Here is a 19,396-nt window from a genome sequence, read left to right on the forward strand (position 1 = left end):
GTGCAATGCGCACACGATCATCGAAGAAGAAGAAGAAAAGCTTCCGTAGGTCAGAGGTAATCAGTCGTGTTTGAAAACATGGATGAAGGTAAACACTTTGCAGGTTTTTACGTCTGTTTTTTCTGTGTTGCATTAATTTAAAGTACTTGAAATATTATTTTTTGTAGCCATGGAGAGGTTCTTGTGTGTTTTTTTCGGGAATTACTTTAACTATAAATGTCGAAGTTTGCTAATTTATTGTTAGCTTAACAATTTAGCTTACATTCTTTTTAGTATTTAAAATATATTTTACACGTAGAAAATTTAACATTGAACATTTTAAGAAAATTTAATATTGAGCATTGTCTCCGAAATGATTTTAAGTGCTATCTGTAATTAGTTATTTAAAACTGACTCGATTGCACATCTGTTTTAAGGCTTTTATATGTTTTTGTACCCGGTACATTAGCAGAAGTGTAAATTGCAGATCTCATGGTCAAACGAATGAGCTGTGTTATTAAGTCTACTCTAAAATACTCTCTTTTGAGCAGAAAAATTACCGAGTGATGGAGACATCGGATCTGTCATGGGATTCTCTGGGTTTGGTATGTGGCAGCTACAAGTGATATGACGGGTTATATTTGATAAACCATAGAGCGTATTGTTTCAGATTTGATTGAATCAATTAAGATTAATTTTTTGTACATTTTTAGGTAAGAAGGCGCGGACATTTGATCTTGAAGCCATTTTTGAGCAAACCCGGAGAACAGCTATTGAGAGGAGTCAGCGTGTCCTGGGTGAGTATTTTGTGACTTGTACTGCTGTTTTACATAATAATAATAATTCCCTCCTTGTTCTGGAGAAGTGTTGAGATTTGTTGTTTATTTGACCCACTATTAGTCACAAAACACTAATAGTGGGTCAAATCACTGATCTATTGTACGTAAAAAGTTGAATGCTTCATTCAGATTTTCCATACAATATGTTGAGTTTTATGTGTAAAATAAATAACTTCAGTGTGTCCTACATACCTTCAGAGGATCAACAGAAAGGGGCTCAGGTAGAAGAGGAAGGGGAAAGCTCCAAGTCAGTTAAACCATCAGTTCCTAGTCAGAGAGACAAAGCTGCAGCTCGGTAAGACAACTTTGCCTTGTTTGAGTGAGTGTTTCTTAAACCTTTCTTAACTAGGCCTGAACGTGTTTTTGCTTTACTTGAGAATCTGTTTTAAAAACATCCCCAGGAACCAGCAAAGCAGCACCAGCAGTAGTGACAGCAGTGACTCAGACTCAGAGCTCGTTGGGCCTCCAGTGCCTCCTCAACATGGAGCACAGGAAGATGAGCTTGTAGGACCACCCCTTCCATCAGGTTATAGGGACAACACAGCAAATAGTGACGATGATGATGACGACGACAGTGAAGCAGACACAAAAGATGAAGACGACGACGATGATGATGTATGTATGAAAGCCATTTTAGTTTTTTGTATTTTGAGTTTACAGTGTGGATCTTCAGATTGTTCCTCTTTGTGAGTAGATGTTGGGAGTGATAACATTGAATGTAATTCTGTTCTGCTGTGTACTTCATACAGTCAAAATTAAAAATTAAATCACTAAACTATAAAATTCATCATTAATGTTGTTATATACATTGCCAACTCTTTTTCAATTATGATATTTCTGTCTGTAATACAGGAGCTTGAAAAGCACTGCAGTATTACAAACACGAACACTAGGTGGCAGCACCACAACATCCAGACTCTGCGTAACGTTGCCTCATGTTGTTTATGGTTATTATATTAGTTTGTTTTAGGAGAATTCAAATGATCCTGTAAAATAGTAACGCATATTATGATTGAATCTTCATTTTATGATGTAGTGATGTAAACAGGACAGAACAAAGCATTTTAGATCCTGAACATAGAGATTAAAAGGAAACTAGACAATAACAAAATAACTTAAGTTTTTATGTTCTATGTTTTTCCGCAGAACCCAGTGAAGAAGATTCCAGACACTCATGAGATCATTCTACAACACGGCACCAAAACAGTAATGATTTTGCCTACAACAGTCAAAATATTATTATTTTATTGACTCTTTAAAGTTTTTAAAAATTGATTTTATTTTTTTTTACTGTTGCTAGAATAATATTAAATGACCAGAAACTTACTGTCAAAGTCTTCATAGATAAATACTTTATTTCAGACTCAAGGTACAACTAAAACCTATTTCTTGTGGTATTGCACTTTCAAAGGAAGATATTTAACTCTGACAGAGGCAGAATTAATGCAGCCAACACTTTCTTTCTGAATAATCAAGTGCTTTCACTGCACTGACCTTCAAGTATTTTATTTGTATTTTTATTGTTATGTTTTTGTTCTTTAAGTCAGTTTAGAAGCAGTCAACCGACGTTACAGTATGACATTGTAGGTTTAAGATTAAGTTTGAATTGACTGCTAATTGTCTCCTCAGGTATCAGCTCTTGGCTTAGACCCCTCTGGAGCCCGCCTGGTGACGGGCGGATATGATTACGATGTTCGTTTCTGGGATTTTGCTGGAATGGACCAGGCTCTGCAAGCTTTCCGAACCCTGCAGCCCTGTGAGTGGTATGTGGAACATCAACACAGTTGCCCAACATGTGTTTAAATTGGTTTCATGCAAACACCAGGCACACGGACTTCATTTAAGTGTGCTTCAGCGCGTACAAACATACACATGAAGGCTTGTTAAGCTTCATCGGGTCTAATGTTTGCTTTGTGGAATCCCCTCTTTTCATCCAAAATGATGCTTTTAGAAGCAGATGGTGAAGTTATGTGTGTGTTTGTGTTTAATCTATGTTCCAGTGTTCCTGGCATTAAAGATTGCATTCTTTTTTTGCTTTTGGGAACCAGTGGACTGAGCTGGACAAGGCTTCCCCTTATTAAGGGAAATTCATGCTTCATTTATTATGATTACAGTGAGATCCAGTAGCCTTTATGGGTCACTGGAAAGTTAAACTTAAGTCAGAAAGCTGTGCAGGTGAAGTGGTGAAGTCCACTCTTTGTTCTTTGTGATATAAAACTGAAACTTGTCAACTTATTTCACTTGACATATTTTTACAGTCTTTGGAGCTTCTTAATTATTGTGCTGTTCATGTAGGATTAAAAATGTTCATTTCATTATTCTGATATCTCTCACTTACTATCATTATTTTAGTTTGTTGTCATGCATCAGATATAGAAACTAGGGGTACCACTGAAACATGGCTGTCTCTGTAGCTTTATGCAACAAACGTTTTTCTCTTTTTTTACTAAAAATATTTTGTGCAGAACCTTTTCTAGTGATTGCACCATAAAAATAAAGCTAAATCATCTAGTTTATGCTCTTCTGTGTGTCAGCCACCAGATCAAGTCCTTGCAGTACAGCATCACAGGTGATGTCCTACTGGTGGTCTCTGGAAATGCACAGGCCAAAGTATTGGACCGTGACGGCTTCAATGTCATGGAGTGTATCAAAGGAGACCAGTACATTGTGGACATGGCCAACACCAAGGTATGCAAAAATAGCTGTCTTATTTGATTTTGCTTCAAAAATGTTTTAAAACTCTCTCAGTGCATGATTTTATTCACTGTTGTGTTGAAGGAACCATTGCATAAAGGTAATTTTTTTTTACCTAAAGTCCGACAACAAGATTAATGTTAGCATCAGGTGATCATGGTTGTTGAAAAGAAGTCAGGGTTTGTCCGAAAGAAATGTTGTTTCCCCAAATCTCAGAGATTCTCGCTCATATCGGAGGAAAACTGCAAACATATAAACAAGAATGTTTTGTATATTTCCCATTAGTGTAGACATTACTACTGATCAAATGAATTCTGTCTTTCAAATGACACCGACCTGTAGGAAGGCTTGGACAGGATGAATAGGATACCTACTTTGACTTTTAGGATGTAGAGATGACATCCAGTATTTATGCTTTCGTAAGAAAATGACAGACTTCCCTAAACATAAACATTTAACATGATATTACGCCTACAATTATCTGACTAAATGTTCTGACTTACAGCTTTAAGTATGACAAAGATGTGTAAAGTTGGAAAAATATGGAATTTAAGTATTTTCCAGATCTGGATGCGCTTAAAATATAAAGATAGAAAGTATGGAATTTAAAAAAGAAAATCAGACTGTATTTATCTATAAAAGATAAAAACACTGTAAATGTTAATGTGGCAATGCATATTTCTTTTTACCTCTGTTGCAACTCAACTCCGTTGAGCAGCTTCTAGTGTTCCGTAGGTAAACCCTACAAAACTATTTAATGGTAGCAGGGCATACCCTCTGTGTTTTGATTACAAGCTAAATGGTCAGAGCCTAATCTTTGAGAAAGAATGACTCCAAATGTTGTTGTCCTTAAACCTGTACCTACAAAGTAGAACCCTAATTAAATGTCTATATTTGGGTCTTAGAGTGGTATTGGTGGTCAGCAACCATGTGTGCTGGCTGTAGCACATTTAGACACGGTTTATAAATGTGCTTGAAGTGAAGGTCCATTGATTACAAAAAGTGGTTTTCAGGATGTCCTTCATTCTTATCCTGCTCTGTCCCATCTGGAGCAGATTGGTTCAGTGCAAATGCATCTTGGCGTGCTAACAGAGTCTCAGTCGATTAGCTGTCTCTCATGTGATTAACTCATTGCCTCCACTCTGCCTAGGTTGACGTGTAATTACTTCCCTTCTGATTCATCCTATCTCTTCTATCTGCTGAGTGGTTTGGGACTCACAAGCTGATGTATGCATGCAGCAGAACAACAGATTTTTTGCTGCTTACATTTGTTTCTACAGATTTTGGAAAAATTATACATATTGTTTGATACATATTGTTTCTTTTAATCCACTGCAAGTTGATTAAAAGAATTACATTTATCATAAAATCACATTTATTTTGTGATTATTGCTTCAAATCACAAAATAAATGTGTAGCTGTAGCTGTCAGGTAGTTATTTCCTCTGTTATTCAACAAAGTTAGAAAAAGTGTTTAATAGTCATGCATAGAGGCCTATACAGAAACGCGTATATGATCTACCATAAGAAATCAAAATGACAAACATGTGCAGGGTAGTATTACAAGGTAATTTTCTTGTCTGTGCTCCGTTCTTGCTGTTCACTGACTTTATCAATCTGATTTATTTTTTTAGTCATTAGCAATTTATCTTCCAAAACTATTGAAGAAGAAGAGGAATGATATTAGTACAGGAAAATTACAACTTGTTCAGTTAGTTATGATGATTTATGTGTTGAATAATTGCTGTATGTAATTTCATCGTCAGAGCAGTAGTTGAGCTTGTTTACTCCAAAGTTGAGTTTATATTACTACTATTTTAACCATTAAATTTAACTGCTAAGCAATTCATAAAATGGTGTTGTTGAGTGTATAACAGTAAGCAGACAGGCCTTCTCCCTGATCCACGCATACCAATGTTGTTTGGTCACATCTTCTGCTGAGGTATGGCTCTGTTTTCTTTTGTGTCCTGTCAAATAGCTGTGTGTCATGTGTGCAGACTCCTTGCTGTCTGACCTGGTGGCTAGAGGTCCCCCTTTGAGCTATTCTTCTTTAAAGATATTTTTTATGAATTCAGTGCCTTTCTCAAATATCCCTACCTTGTTTTTCCATACTTTGTTTCACTATATCCAAAATCTTATTTTTATTTTACTAAAATCTTTCGTGATCACAGAGTAGTGCATAAATATAAAGAGTAATGAAAGAGATATATTTTTGTAAATAATCTGACATGATTTCAGGGTTTTTTTCTCAGTTGCTTTAATTTCAAATAAATTTGAAATTCTCAAAACTACTTGTTCATTTTGTCACTGGTGTGCATCAACAAAGCATTTTCTTATTTCTTTCAACGAGTTGCAAATGTTCTTTTACATCATCCAAGTTATCATGTTCAGTTCTCTGATTTTTTCTACGTTTTCAATTGCTTCTGTCAAGTTGATCAAAATTTATTATATGGGTTGAATTGTCTCAACCTCCACAACATTTAAGCATAATTTCATTGTATAAGTCTTAACACGCAAAATGTTTGAACAGGTTGTCATAATATGTCAGGCATATTTTTATACATTTCCATTAGACTTCTTTCTAAATCTCCTCTGAACTAATAAGTTGCTCCCAGGTGAATCCTAAGTTTCTCCAATGTACATATTGTATTATGTTCCTATTACTACTTTAGTTTTGTTTTTCTTTGCTCTGCTTTCTGCATCACGATGACATGGTCTGTCAACAAATTTCAGTAAAACCCAACTCTACTTTACTTAGAGTTAACCTAACTCTACTAAACTTCTCCACAATGTTATCCCTGATCCATCTGCTGTGTTCCTTGGTCTTCATGATTCTTTTTGTTCTCTGTTGAACCTCTAAAGGCTTTCTCAGAACAGCTGGATTCATACTGAGATTAAGTTACACACAGGTGGACTCTGTCCACTAATTAGATGACTTCTGGAGATGGTTGCCAGGTAAAGATGGTTGAATTCAAATGAAATAAAAGTATAAATTCTTGGTCTTCCATCTCACAATTTGTGTTTTAGTTATATTAAATCCCAAAAGTATTTATTGAGGTTTGTTCTCATAACATGAATAAAAATTGAGAAGTTTACAGGTATGAATCCTTTTTGCAAGGTAATGCAATTCTCCCCAGGACTCCTCCAACTGAGGGGACGGCCAAAGCTTATTATTAAAGGAACTTTGTGTCTAAGATGCAGTGCTGCCTCCTGCCCAGTCTCAAAATTTACTTGCTCATTTGCTAAGCAAGGTCTGTGCTGTTGGAGGCAGAAATTAGTTTAAGAGCTTGTTCAAATTAAGGGTCATTTTCTTAATGGAGATTCCTCTGCAATGCAGACATATGGGAAAGAAAAATAAACGTTCCTTTTTATTTAGGCGTTAATTTTTGCTTGCAGTTTACAACACTCAGAACTGAAAATCCATCGTCACACAGAAATTACAATCAGTGATGAACTGATTGTCTTATCATATAATTGGTTTAGAATTAAACTGCACATTGTATTGGTTGGTCTTGGCAACATTCAGCCTTTTAAATCTCCTTGTTAATTCTGACTGCAACCACTTTGGCTCGACTAAATGTTAAATGGGTTTGAAAACACTTATGTGGCAGCTTCAATTTTTGAACCTACGTGTGCTTAATCTACATTAGACAAGAAAATCCCCATTATCATCCATCTGTGTGCAGCCTGTCAAAGCTGGCTCAGTTTAATAGTTTAATTATCTACTTGTCTTTTTTCCAGGGACACACAGCTATGCTGAACTGTGGCTGCTGGCATCCTAAGATTAAAGAGGAGTTCATGACCTGCTCAAATGATGGGTGAGTTTTAAATGTAGAGTGAGCAAAATGTTTAACACCTTCATTATTATTTTTTGTTTCCATTGCATTCCAATAAAACATAATTGCCTAACTTGCATTAGACCCCACAAATGGTTATTTGGGAGTGAAGCCCAACATCACAAATGTAAAATAGGGATTTGACTAAGTACTACTGGGGCTGTAAATGCAGCCATTTGCTTTGGACAATTGAAATTTATGGTAAAGCTTCTTATTAGATTGAGCTTTTATCAACAAATTCTTCTGTTATGCAACACAAAGTTGGGGAATACAGAAAGACACTTTAGACTTTTCTTTCACTCCTACAAATGTTCATGTACTTTAGGGTGGGATTTGTGTAAAACAAATAAGGAATGTGTGGTTGATGATCTGGGATGCTGTGGTCCTGTTTCTCTTCTTTAGGTGCTGAAATCTGTGTTAGTGTGGCGTTATGAACTCTTTTGAATTCCTGTAGATTTACAAATAGAAATCTGAAAAACTTGATTTTTCTCAAGGATGACGATCTAAAACATACAGTCAAGTAAACACAAGAATGCTTCACCAGATACAGGAAATATTTGTTAAATTTCTTGTTGTTTTTACTGTCTCTGCACTTAATTTTAGTTTAAAAAGTTGTTAGGTTTGCTGAAGAGAAGAAGGTATTGATCTCACTGGGAAATTTCACATTCAAACAGCAGAAAACTGTAGAATATGGTACAAAATAAAGTACATGAACATTTGTAGGAGTGAAAGAAAAGTCTAAAGTGTCTTTCTGTATTCTCCAACTTTGTGTTGCATAACAGAAGAATAAGTGGTGTTCAAAAGGGCTTTGAGCAAAGCATTGAATACAAGAGTGCTACTAATTGGCTCCATCATTTTAAAACAACAAAACCAGTTATTTCTAAGATTTTTTTGAGTCATTTTTTTGCCATTTTCTAAATTCTTCCATGAAGTTATGCTGATATATGAACTCATTCTACAGCTAGCAGTGCCAAAAAATATGGCTATCACTTTATATTAGACTAATAGGTTTGGAGCATCTCGGGTGTGCAGTAATATTTGAGCATCAACATGTGCAAGAGAAACGGCAACACGATGAGAGCAAGTGAGTGTGACAGGCAGCAGTGCAGAAACAGGAGGTTATCATCGTTAAGTGGAAACGAGGGCCCAGCTCTGCGGTGTTTACCAGTGTAACTGCTCTCCCAGATGTGGCTGTTGGTTTATTTAGCTCTTATTGAGTCTCTGGAAATCCTCTGCTGGCACGTTAGCGCTGGGTGTTGCCCCTGGCCTACTCGCAGGAGATCAGCAGTGAGGAGCGCACAGGGAGCCATTCATAGACAGAGAGCAGCTGCATGTGTGAACGGTTCACTGCAGCGGAACAGGACAGCAGCGCAGGCTGAGCGTATCAATGGGAAGAGTGGAAGGGACTGCACGGTGTCTGGTGTGGGGTGTTCATTCCTTTACCTCTAATAATTTATTATTGCATTATCCATTTCATGATTTACTATGTTGCACTGCATAGGTGAACCTGGATGATAAAACGTTGGAGTTTCTTTTTTACTATTGGTTTGTTGTTTGCTAGAACTCTAGTATTAAAAATGTTTTTTATTACCATTTTTCAGATACATTCAAAAGCTTTAGGCAGTTTATAAGAAGCATAAAATATGTTTTGTTTGCACCTTAATTGCAAATTCCCAAATATTTCTATTTACATTAATAATTACATGTTTTATCTTTACTTTAGCATCAGAAAATATTCATGGGCATTTTTCTCCCAAACTTGCTAAGCGTACCAGAAAATAAAGTCCAGAACCTGACTTGAACAAAAGTGACAAATCAGCTGGGGTTAAAGTGGTTCCAGAAAGGTCAATTAATGGCCAGACCATCCGACTAAATGGAAGCAGGCCCCGGCTACTGCTTAAGCCGTCCATGTAATGGAGCATGGATGTCAACGATCGTCTTTGCACCAGTAAACAAAGCACTTTATTTTTCAGACTCAGAACTGCTTACTTTTTATAAGCACTCAGTTGAGAAAATGTTGTGAGGTTGACACAATATGCGAAACTATAAAATATTAGAAAAACAATATCAAATTGCAAAGAGAATCTGATCTCTGCATCTAGAAAACTCGATCAGCTCTTGCTCTATGGTTCCCATTCAAAACATTTTCACAGACGAACATTGGAGATGTTGAGGAGAATGAGCGTATCATTTGGTCTGGACTTTTTCCTAAGTTGCTGCCCACACTTGTAAAATTTCTGACTAAAGATATGTTCACACAGCTGGAGGAAGGGGGTGTAGGGAATCGTATTCCTTGAGCATCCGGAGGGCGGTTCATGCATAATTCTGAATTTCAGTCAGAGATTACCTTTATTTATTTATTTATTTTTTTTACAACATACTGAAAAAAAGTTATGGATTGTTCATTTGTAGAGTTTTAATTATAAATATATATTTCAGCTGATTCAGAAGACTGAGCAAGAGGAACTTTACAGCTGAAAATAATATAAATTGAAAACCTTATTGTCCAGATAAAGTCATGCAGGATTTATTTTTGCATTAGAGTATTTCTACTGTTTTTCCTTAAAAATGACCTGCATTTTTATTATATTGTCCCTCTGGTAGCCTAGATAGAAAGAAAAGAAGGAAGAAAACAGGCTTTATTAATCCCTTAATAAAGTCATTCTAACCCTCTTAACTCAAACCATGGACCGCCCCCTACAGTATATACTGTATATTTGAAGTCAACCATGCCTAATTAATTAACTCATTGACATCATGAGGGTTGTGACACTTGTCAACATTAGAAACTGGTAGATATATTTATGTCCTAAAGGGAGCATAAAAGGGCCTTCAATCATTCAAGACATATGTCCTGACAACAGGGCTGCGGATTACTGGCCTTGATGGATGAAGTGATAAACTCTTCAAGTCGTGACACTCGTCATCTTATTTGTTTTCTTTCAACTCATCCTTATTCACATAACCCCTAACACTCAGAATGTCACCAAATTGTAAAAGCGAATGAAATTCTGAACTTTTCACTCAATGCTTCATGCTTTACCGTCTGTACTATATGAAAAGATCTAAAATACTCATAACTTTAAAATAAACCTCTTTTAAAGGTTTATTAAAAAAAGCCTCAAGCACAAAGCCTACCTGTTAACTGATGACAATCTAAACCGCTACAATGTTGTCATTATGGTCTGGAAGCAACACAGTGAAGCCTTGGGGTCTGTCATCCTTTCAGTCTGACATGTTGGACTGTCAGACTGAAAGGATTTCAGATTTTGCCCCCCATGAGATATGATGTGCTCTATCCATTCAGTTTGTAAACACTAATGATAAGCCGCCGGGTCTCTAGCCTGTTGTTGGGTTTGTCTCACCATAAAACTAACACCTATGCTGCCTATTTAGGAGGACTCTGCAATGATAATTTGAATCGGTAATAATGTACGATCCGCAGACCTCCCTGCTTCCTAATTGAAAGAACCCCTGTCGTTGGACAGAATCTCATTCACAAGCTCTACATCCAAGCTTCTTAAATTATGCCCTTAATGGAGGAAGTGGATAAGAGGAAAGCAGCGATAATGCAGCAGCAGGGAGGCTGGGATTGTTCTTCCAAAACCATGGGTTGAATAGGGACGTCTGTACAGCTGGAAAAGTATTTCTTCTCACAGTGGTGTGAACATGTCGACGTTCCAGATTTGAAAGTGTTTAATGGCACAATGTTTTCCAGCAAATTCACGGTTTATCCAAGGGAGGCTATTATGTGCTGACCCAGATCTAACCATCTATTTGCTGAAAGACTGAAGAACTTTGTCAAAAACACTTTTCCTTATTAAAAAGTGTCTGGAACACATGGCGTGTCTTGTAAAAGGGCAGGACTAAACCAAATGCAACTACAAAATATTTAACTAACTTGGGTTTGAGATGATTTCTGTTCAAATAAAAATCCCAAGTATTTATTACTTAATAAGAAATTAAAATTAAATTAAGAAATAAAAAATTAACAAGTATTTATAAGCATTTAATACTTGCCAAAGGGTATGTTCCACCCTAAATAGATCTTATGTTTTTACAGACACACATGGAGGAATTTTACAGAGAACATTTGTTTTGATGAATGCTGCTTTATAGATCCCAGGAGCATTGTAGGAATTGTTTTTTGATTTCTTCTTTTGCGACTGAATTTTCAGCCAGTTGAACTGAGAATAGGATGAATGGCGACTTTCTAATTGGGCCCACATGTTTTTTTTCCCCCCCTTTGTGTCATGAGGCACACTTGAGTACGGGTACACACAAAAACACACAAATTGAGGGAAGTTTGCAGGATGTTTGAATGCCAGGGATTCCCTCTGTGTTGGCCCTCTGCCAAGGCTGCAGCTGGACCTGGATTAGTTGCCACAAACCACAGAGCCCAGGGTGGTGGTTTTCGTCTAAGAGATTTACAAGTACATTCTTTTAAAAATGTTTTTTTGTGCCATATTAAGAAACTTGGCCAGCTTAATGTTTACTTTAGATTTTTAGATTTTTTGCGGAGTGAATTAGGTGATGAACGCTGAATGTGTGTACATGTCGAGGCGATTCACCTCATTGGACACTTTGGGTTCATCCACAGTCCAGTTCATACCCAAATGTTCCTTCCTTGCAGTGCAAGCGTTCCATAGCCTGCGCAAGAATGCACATACTAAATGAATGCATTTGTCCGTTTTTGTCCATTCTGCAGCCATGACTGAATATTTGACTGGCAGTAACTTTTGTCTTTTTTATGTGCGAGCTATGAATACAATATTTGTTTCTTTTTCTTGTTCCTCTGAAAGGATCTAATGGCACAGTGGCTTGATTAAATCTCAGTGATGTTGTGACTCAATCTCATAGAAAGTAGGGCAGATATTCAGCTGCTTAAAACCAGGCAGTGTTGTTAAATTAGAGGAACTTGCTCCTTGCTGTTCCCACGGTCCATTTGCGCTTCGTCCACATTGTTTAGCTTCTTTGCTTGAGTGGAACTCTGTGTATCCCTCCTCCTAAACCTCTTTGTAATTTCCCAACTTTATCATCTTCAGCTGTGAAGGAGCATGGAGCATCGTCCCTTCTTAATCCTCCTTTCTCATAACAGAGTCCCAGTTAATCAGTCAACCAGCTATCACTGGAATTCTACCAATAAGACACCCTCATATAAGATGTGTGCCTCGCTTTTCCTTATCTCATCATCTGTGAAAGAAATCCCAGCAACCATCACCCCTGTGGTGTCTGTAACCTGATGGACAGATAAAACCTGGGGCCAAGGAGAGCCGTCTCTCCTCAGTCGATGTGTAAATGAAGGTGTTGCCTCGTAAAGTGTGCATGCATGACTGGGGTTGTATGGGTTTCATTCTGTTACATTCACCCCTTAGTCTGGGGAGTGTTTGTAGAGAAAAATGGGGCGGCTGATTGAAGCGAAAACACAAGCTGGAGAATGGAAGCAGCAAAATTATAATAAAAAAAACATACTACTATAGAGTAAAACCGTAATTTAATTTTTAGACTTCACATGGTAACACTGTTGCGGTGGTATTAGAGGTGATTAGTTTAAAGTTAAAGCAAGGGTTTATAATAAACTGAAAAGTGCATGAATGATCAGCACTTATTTATATACACATATTAAATTATATATATATAAAAATCTTTTTCATCTTAACAGAATACTGTGATCGTTTAACCATGTGGAATCTTACAATGGCCTGTGCATACTTTGACACAAACCATCTTCAATTTTTGAAATGGCATCCAACTTCTCCAACTTTTGTTGCAAGTTACAAGTTTGTTACAAGTTAATTTTGTAACTAATTCAACCAGAAAGACATTTAAATGAACCATTTCGCCAAGCCACACATCAGAGCCAACACTTTCCATTTCCTTTTCCTCACTAAGCCTCTTATTGGTGACAGGTGAGGGTGTCCAGTCTTCCTCCAGTGGAAAAGCGCCATTAAGATAAATAGCATTCCAGGTTCTGTGTGCGGTTCTAAAGGTTATATTGGCGTTATTGGCCTGACAGGCCTGCGATCTTCACTAAACAAAACAGAGATGTGTGTGTGTGCAGCAAGTGAACTTATTTGTCACCCACTCCATGGCTATAACTTTAATTTTCCAACACACCCACCTGTATACAGGCTCTTTTTAAAGTGTCCAGGTTATACTAAGAAAGTAATTGCATCACAATAATTTTCAGCAGATTATTTTTAATTTAAAGCACTGGATTATAACAGATTATAACAGTTTTAGTCATCAAAATGAGTTATATTTTTTAACTCTTGGCAGTTTTCAAACCATATGTCTTCAGCTGGCAGTTGTATCGAGTTGTTAGACTTAACTAAACACACTTGAGTGTATGTGTGTGTCTTTGTGGCCTGTCATGGAGGAATCCTTGCCTGGCTTTTCGTAGCTGCTATGGGTGTGTGTTTATACTCCGCTGCTGATCCCATGACCCAGAGGGGGTAAGATGTTCACTAAGGTGAGCAGCGGGTCGCAGACACATTTAGATATACTCCGGCCTGCTGTGAGAGTTTACGTGGTGGCATGAGAGGTTGAGTAAACATGTATGTGTTGTACACGTGTTTTACTCTAAAAATGCAAAGGGTTACATTTCTATAAATTTCCAGACTCCCTCTTATAAGCAGCTAATGTCTTGCACACTTATTGAGATTGCCTAACTTGAATTACAGGTTCTGTTGTCTTTCCTATTTTGAAGAATGAGTAATGGAACTCCTGTGTCATGCCATATTCATTCTAGTCCCTTTTGTTTGTTGTGAGATTATGCAACTACAAAAGCAAAGATAATTATTTGTAAGGCTTTCACAAGCTTTTACCAAATAATTTTGTGCTGACATGTGCTGTCACAAAATAGCTGTTTAGATTTATGCTTAGATTGGGTTGTAAACATGATGTGAAGGTGAAATGTTCTCCTTTGAGACAATGTGTCCTAAAGTTGTGGAACAACTTCATTTAATCTTTTGCTCTAAAATAATGTATTCTTGACCACAAAATGAGTATTTAGATTGTAGTTTTCTAGTGTTGCGTAAATGCCAAACATGTACACTATACTGTTGTCTGTTCAAAGTTTTTAACCATAATTAATTTGGAAAAGTTAGTATGTACATACAGTACAGACCAAAAGTTTGGACACAACTGTGTGTCCAAACTTTTGGTCTGTACTGTATATATATATTAGAATCAAATCACATATTTGTGCAATAATAAAAAGTTTTCATTTTATTCCCCTTCTCAAATGGCTCATCTTGCTCATTTTAGCAAGATGAGCCATTATAAATCAACCAAAATCCTGATGTGTCATCAATGAACAAATATGTTTTAAAGTATAACATTTATCTCCTGTTCTCAGCACTGTGCGCACTTGGGACGTGAACTCAGAGAAGAAGCACAAGTCGGTGTTCAAACCTCGCTCCCAGCAGGGGAAGAAGGTCGTCCCCACCTGTTGCACCTACAGCCGCGACGGGAAGCTCGTCGCAGCAGGTTGCCAAGACGGCACCATCCAGATCTGGGACAGAAATATGAGTGTGAGTGTTAAAGCACATTCCAGCTGAGACAACGTGTCGTAGATTGCAGGAGTGAGTTAGTGGCTTCAGTATAGCTGTGGATACAGAGTCTTGAAACTCAGGGTCATCCAGTCACAGGCCAAAGAGACCACAGGTTAACCAAACACTAGCTATAAATAATTTGGAATAGATAGCTTTAACACTACAACTGCCAAGGACTGGATGTAACTCTGGTAAGTTGAACTCTTGACTCATTTACCGCATGACTTCACCTAAAATGACTGTCCTTAGCATTATATTGTGGGATAACTGTAAGATGAAATATCAGGAAGAAATACTTTATACCGACAACCATCAACAGAAGTCATTTTGACCCAGTAAACATAAAAAGCTGTCCAGACAGCTGCCAAGTGATCGTTTAAGCACTACTATTGAAACCTGGTTGTAGTGCATACAACTAACAGGGACCAAATTAACAACAAACATCTTTAATATGTTGGTTTAAATCAAGTCAGTGATTTAAACAAATAAAACAAAATAACATTGGAAATATGAGAGAGAAATATTCTAGTGGAACTGTCATCAGAACAGGACTGCTTGCAGTATTAGATTTTGCAAATGGTTCCAAAAGCTTCTCCTTACTTCTTATCGTCTAAGAGAATTTCTTTTTCTCAGGCTCAGTCCTACATAAAACAGTCCCAGAATGCAATAGACAAATAGCTAAGTGAAGAGTTTGGAGTAAAATGTCCATTTTAACCCAGACTCTTTCTTTTCATTTACTTGTATGTTTTATTCTAAAAAATAACAAGGAGCGTTGCTTTTCCCTACTCTGTCAATGGTGATTTTGGGTAACTGCTAAGTCAAATGAAAACTGACACAGAAGATTAAGCTATGACATCATTATCAGCGCTCTGATAAAATATTTTATGAATGTTGTAAATTTGTATTTTTGCATAACACTCTAAATTATGGGAGCAAAAGTAGATATTTTAAAGTTAAATTATTTTCCTAGACGTCCCCATTCAAACTGATAAACTTCCATCTGGTTAGAATTTATAAAACACTGGGTTTTTTACTTACTGAAGGCCTTGTTCAAAACAAATTTCAAATCTGATCCTATGATGGTAATGGCAGAAACATTCAGGGAAATGAGTTACAGTTCATCCTTTGAGGTAAAATCAACAACCTTTTTATGTAACCCAGCTATTTAATGGCATTTTTCAACAACCTTTTTATGTAACCCAACTATTTAATGGCATTTTTTTTTCTTTGACCAGGTTTATGCACTTACTAGGAGCCCAGTGCGGCCACACTAATGGTATGACTCAAAATAGCCTGAGTTGCATAAAAGCTGGTGGGTGGCCTGATTACAATTTCCCACCAGCACATTTTCCACAATTAGTTAATTAGACAATTATCTGATCAAAGGCTGCGTTACATTCTTAAAGATTCACATTGTCTACGTAGGAGTTGATTTTGGCTTGTAGGAAGCTTTGCGCTCATTTGTTTGGCTGTTTTTCCTTCAGCTGTTACGGAGCTGCACTGTGGATGAAAATGAACTGGAGAATGCAGCATCTCCATTTTTCATAAAGATGGCTGTTCCATATTAGACTGTGGTTAGTGTTTGGGCAACCAAGGAATACTTTAAGCTGCTGTTTCTTCTTGGTCTGAGAGTTTTTGCTTTATTTTTTTTTATCATTAAATTTAACTTCATCAAACAAAGAAAACGGCAGACTCCCTTGAACAGATTATTAAGTTGATATGTGTATAATGCCTGTAAATGATTAATGTTTTAGGTTCAGTTTAGGACTATGTTAATTTTTAGCAGAAAAAATACATTGAAGAAGCTATTTTATATAAAGATAAGATCAGTAGGCACATGACAAACTAAGTATAGTGGCAGTAAAATTATCAGATGACATTAGACTAGTCACTGGAAAATAATGTGTTTTTTTTGGCTTGTTTCTGCTTCTTTTTCTGTTTTCGCATTTGTCGAACCTCATACAGTATGTGAACAAAGCTGAAAGCTTCTGTTATATCCTGCGAGGATTGAGACAGTAACAATCAAGCTGTGGTTAGTGAGTTGGAACAGCTTGATTGGAAAGAAGGGCTTATCCAGATTAAGTCAAATGGGAAGTAGGCTACATGATAATTGCTCCAACAGCCAACTTCATAATCAAAAGACACACAGAGCGTAGCTTCATGTTTTTCTTTCTTTTTGTGTGCTTCCCAGTGTTATAAAGACTCCCACCTTTTCCCCAGCCACCCATCATCCCACCTCTGTGCTGCAGAAAGCAGCATGCCTCAAGTGATTGGGTTAAAGCTCTCAGAATTTATTACCCCTCCTTCTCCAGGCTAAATATTTACCCTGTGTCCCGTAGCAGCTTACAATAGTCGTGTCTCTCTCCTGACCACTGGAGCCTGCCCCGTTTGAATGGCTCAAGAATTTTGCATGTTACCCTCTGCCCTAATCAGCAACCTGTGCTGCTGACTCAAATTCAGCTGAAACCCTAAAAAGGAGTTGACCTTCCATTGCTTTATTGCTGCTCCCTCCTCCACTCAAATGAGGCCTATCTCCTGTTATATTGCTACTATTACTCATGCACAGAACATGCAGCCAGGTCAGTCACGATCAATTACATACGTGACCTTGATCTGCGGCTCAGCCTGAGGAGAAGCTATTGGGGATGACACATTGTGTTCTCGAACCATGGCATGAGCTGATTGATCCAGTGATGGGAGTCAAATAGGTCGCTTCCAGTGGACTGCCACAGAGAGGAATTGCATGTTCATCCCCCTGACCACAATTACGAGGCTGCATTCAGGTTGACAGGCTTATGAACACTACAAGAGACTTGTCCTCTGTCCAAAACGTTACCGCAGAGAGTTAAGGAATGCTATGATGTCAGTGATGTACTTTCATGTTACCAGACATCAAAGTGGGACCACAAACGAGATGGCTGAAATAAATCGATCAGCGCAAGTGTTTTCTTCATGTGTCATGGTTGACTTTCCCTTAAAATCTGCAAAAGGGAGTGTATGCTTCCCGATGCTAACCTGCATAGCATGGAAGATTAGCTAGTGACTGAAAAATATCAAATATTAAAAGGTCATTTTTAACTAGCAGGCTGCAATATTTAGTTAGAAAATGCATGTGTAATTCTTACATTTTATATCTTTGTGTTCCACAACAGAAATGCTTTTTTTTTTTAATGAGTTTGCAGTTGGTGCACAGACGTTTTAAATAATAAAACAAAATGCTATGTACAATTTATTATGCAATGCATCAATCAAACCCTTTATTTTTCTTGCTGACCAGATTTTTGTAATTTTTCACTGATATTTTTTACAATTTGTTTTTGATGAAGAGGTCCGAATTTTTGGGATTGGGTGCCATCAGCCTAATCTTCAACTCAATGTTCAATTTTAATTAAGATTTAAATTTAAATCAATGAGTAAAAGAACTTTATTTCAAAATGCTGTTTTAATTTTTTAGAAAAGTGAATAAATTAATATTTCTTTCACTCCTAAAAGCTCATCCAGACTTACAAATCAATAAAAGCAAATTCCAAATTTTTCCAAACTCCACAGAACCGTGTTTTATATAACTATCAGAGATGGTTTTTATGTGCTTTGTCAGGTGACCTTAAAATAAAATTGATCATTTTAGAAGTTGAGTTTAGTGCTTCTAGTGAGCAGAGGAGTGTCCAGCCAGTCTAGAGAAACTGGCTGAACTCTGCTGCTGCTTATCATGTAGTCATAAAAAAAATCTAATGTTTCAGTAACTTAAGCCAGGGTTCCCCAGCCGTTTTCCTCATGGAAGACTGCCCTGCATGTTTTCAGTGTTTCCAGCTTCAGCACACCTGATTTCAATTGAAGGCTAGTTAACAGGGTTTTGCTGAACTATAATAACCTGAATCAGGTGTTCAAAAGCAGGAAATCGTGCTTTAGCATGACTTGAACCTTAAAACTTGTAGATAACCTCTGAACTGAGTTGTTTTAATTGCTCCATTTTTAGCAGTGATAGTTTACGAAAACCAAGTCCTTCTGTAAAATACTCAAGACAGTTCTGTTTACTCATGGGTTGTTCACAAAACCCAACATTAAAAAAATTAAATATTTTGTCTTAAAAGAGACTTTCATTAAAAGAAATATTGCTTAGAGAAGTTATACAACATTACTTGTACGATTTTTTTAATCATTCCTCTATTTAACTTTTACAACTTGTTTAGTAATTCAATAGCATTAGAGGAGAACATTGTAACTGCTTGAAATCTTTTCAGACTTTACAAACTGTTCTTTTCCTTTACTACATTACTGAGATATGGTGGTAAGTTCCAGTAACACAGCAAACGTTTTAGACTATTTGGCCTCTCGTTCCAGTGTGTGTGATTCCCAAACACACACAGCCTCGCTGTCACATCTTGCTGATTTCCTTGAAAGATCATAACAGCTGTTGAGGACTGCGGTTCTGCGGCTTGATCCCCACACAGTAACAAAGTCAGAGTGAGACGTAAGCTGACCGCACTCAGGGA

General features: G+C 37.1%; 1 protein-coding gene across 1 annotated transcript in view; it reads left to right on the plus strand.

Annotated features, from left to right (window-relative positions):
* The first annotated feature begins 14 nt into the window (after window positions 1-14).
* wdr70 (WD repeat domain 70) overlaps window positions 15-19,396 on the plus strand; it is a 38,871-nt gene continuing 19,489 nt past the window's right edge. Inside the window, exons 1-10 of the mRNA XM_032570737.1 lie at window positions 15-88; window positions 531-584; window positions 693-776; window positions 1,017-1,113; window positions 1,220-1,433; window positions 1,965-2,024; window positions 2,448-2,581; window positions 3,353-3,506; window positions 7,253-7,329; window positions 14,708-14,882. Coding sequence (XP_032426628.1) covers window positions 79-88; window positions 531-584; window positions 693-776; window positions 1,017-1,113; window positions 1,220-1,433; window positions 1,965-2,024; window positions 2,448-2,581; window positions 3,353-3,506; window positions 7,253-7,329; window positions 14,708-14,882 — 1,059 coding nt within the window. The 5' untranslated portion in view covers window positions 15-78. The remainder of the gene's footprint in view (window positions 89-530; window positions 585-692; window positions 777-1,016; window positions 1,114-1,219; window positions 1,434-1,964; window positions 2,025-2,447; window positions 2,582-3,352; window positions 3,507-7,252; window positions 7,330-14,707; window positions 14,883-19,396) is intronic.

Source organism: Xiphophorus hellerii, chromosome 8, assembly GCF_003331165.1.
Source record: "Xiphophorus hellerii strain 12219 chromosome 8, Xiphophorus_hellerii-4.1, whole genome shotgun sequence".
Taxonomy (NCBI): Eukaryota; Metazoa; Chordata; class Actinopteri; order Cyprinodontiformes; family Poeciliidae; genus Xiphophorus; species Xiphophorus hellerii.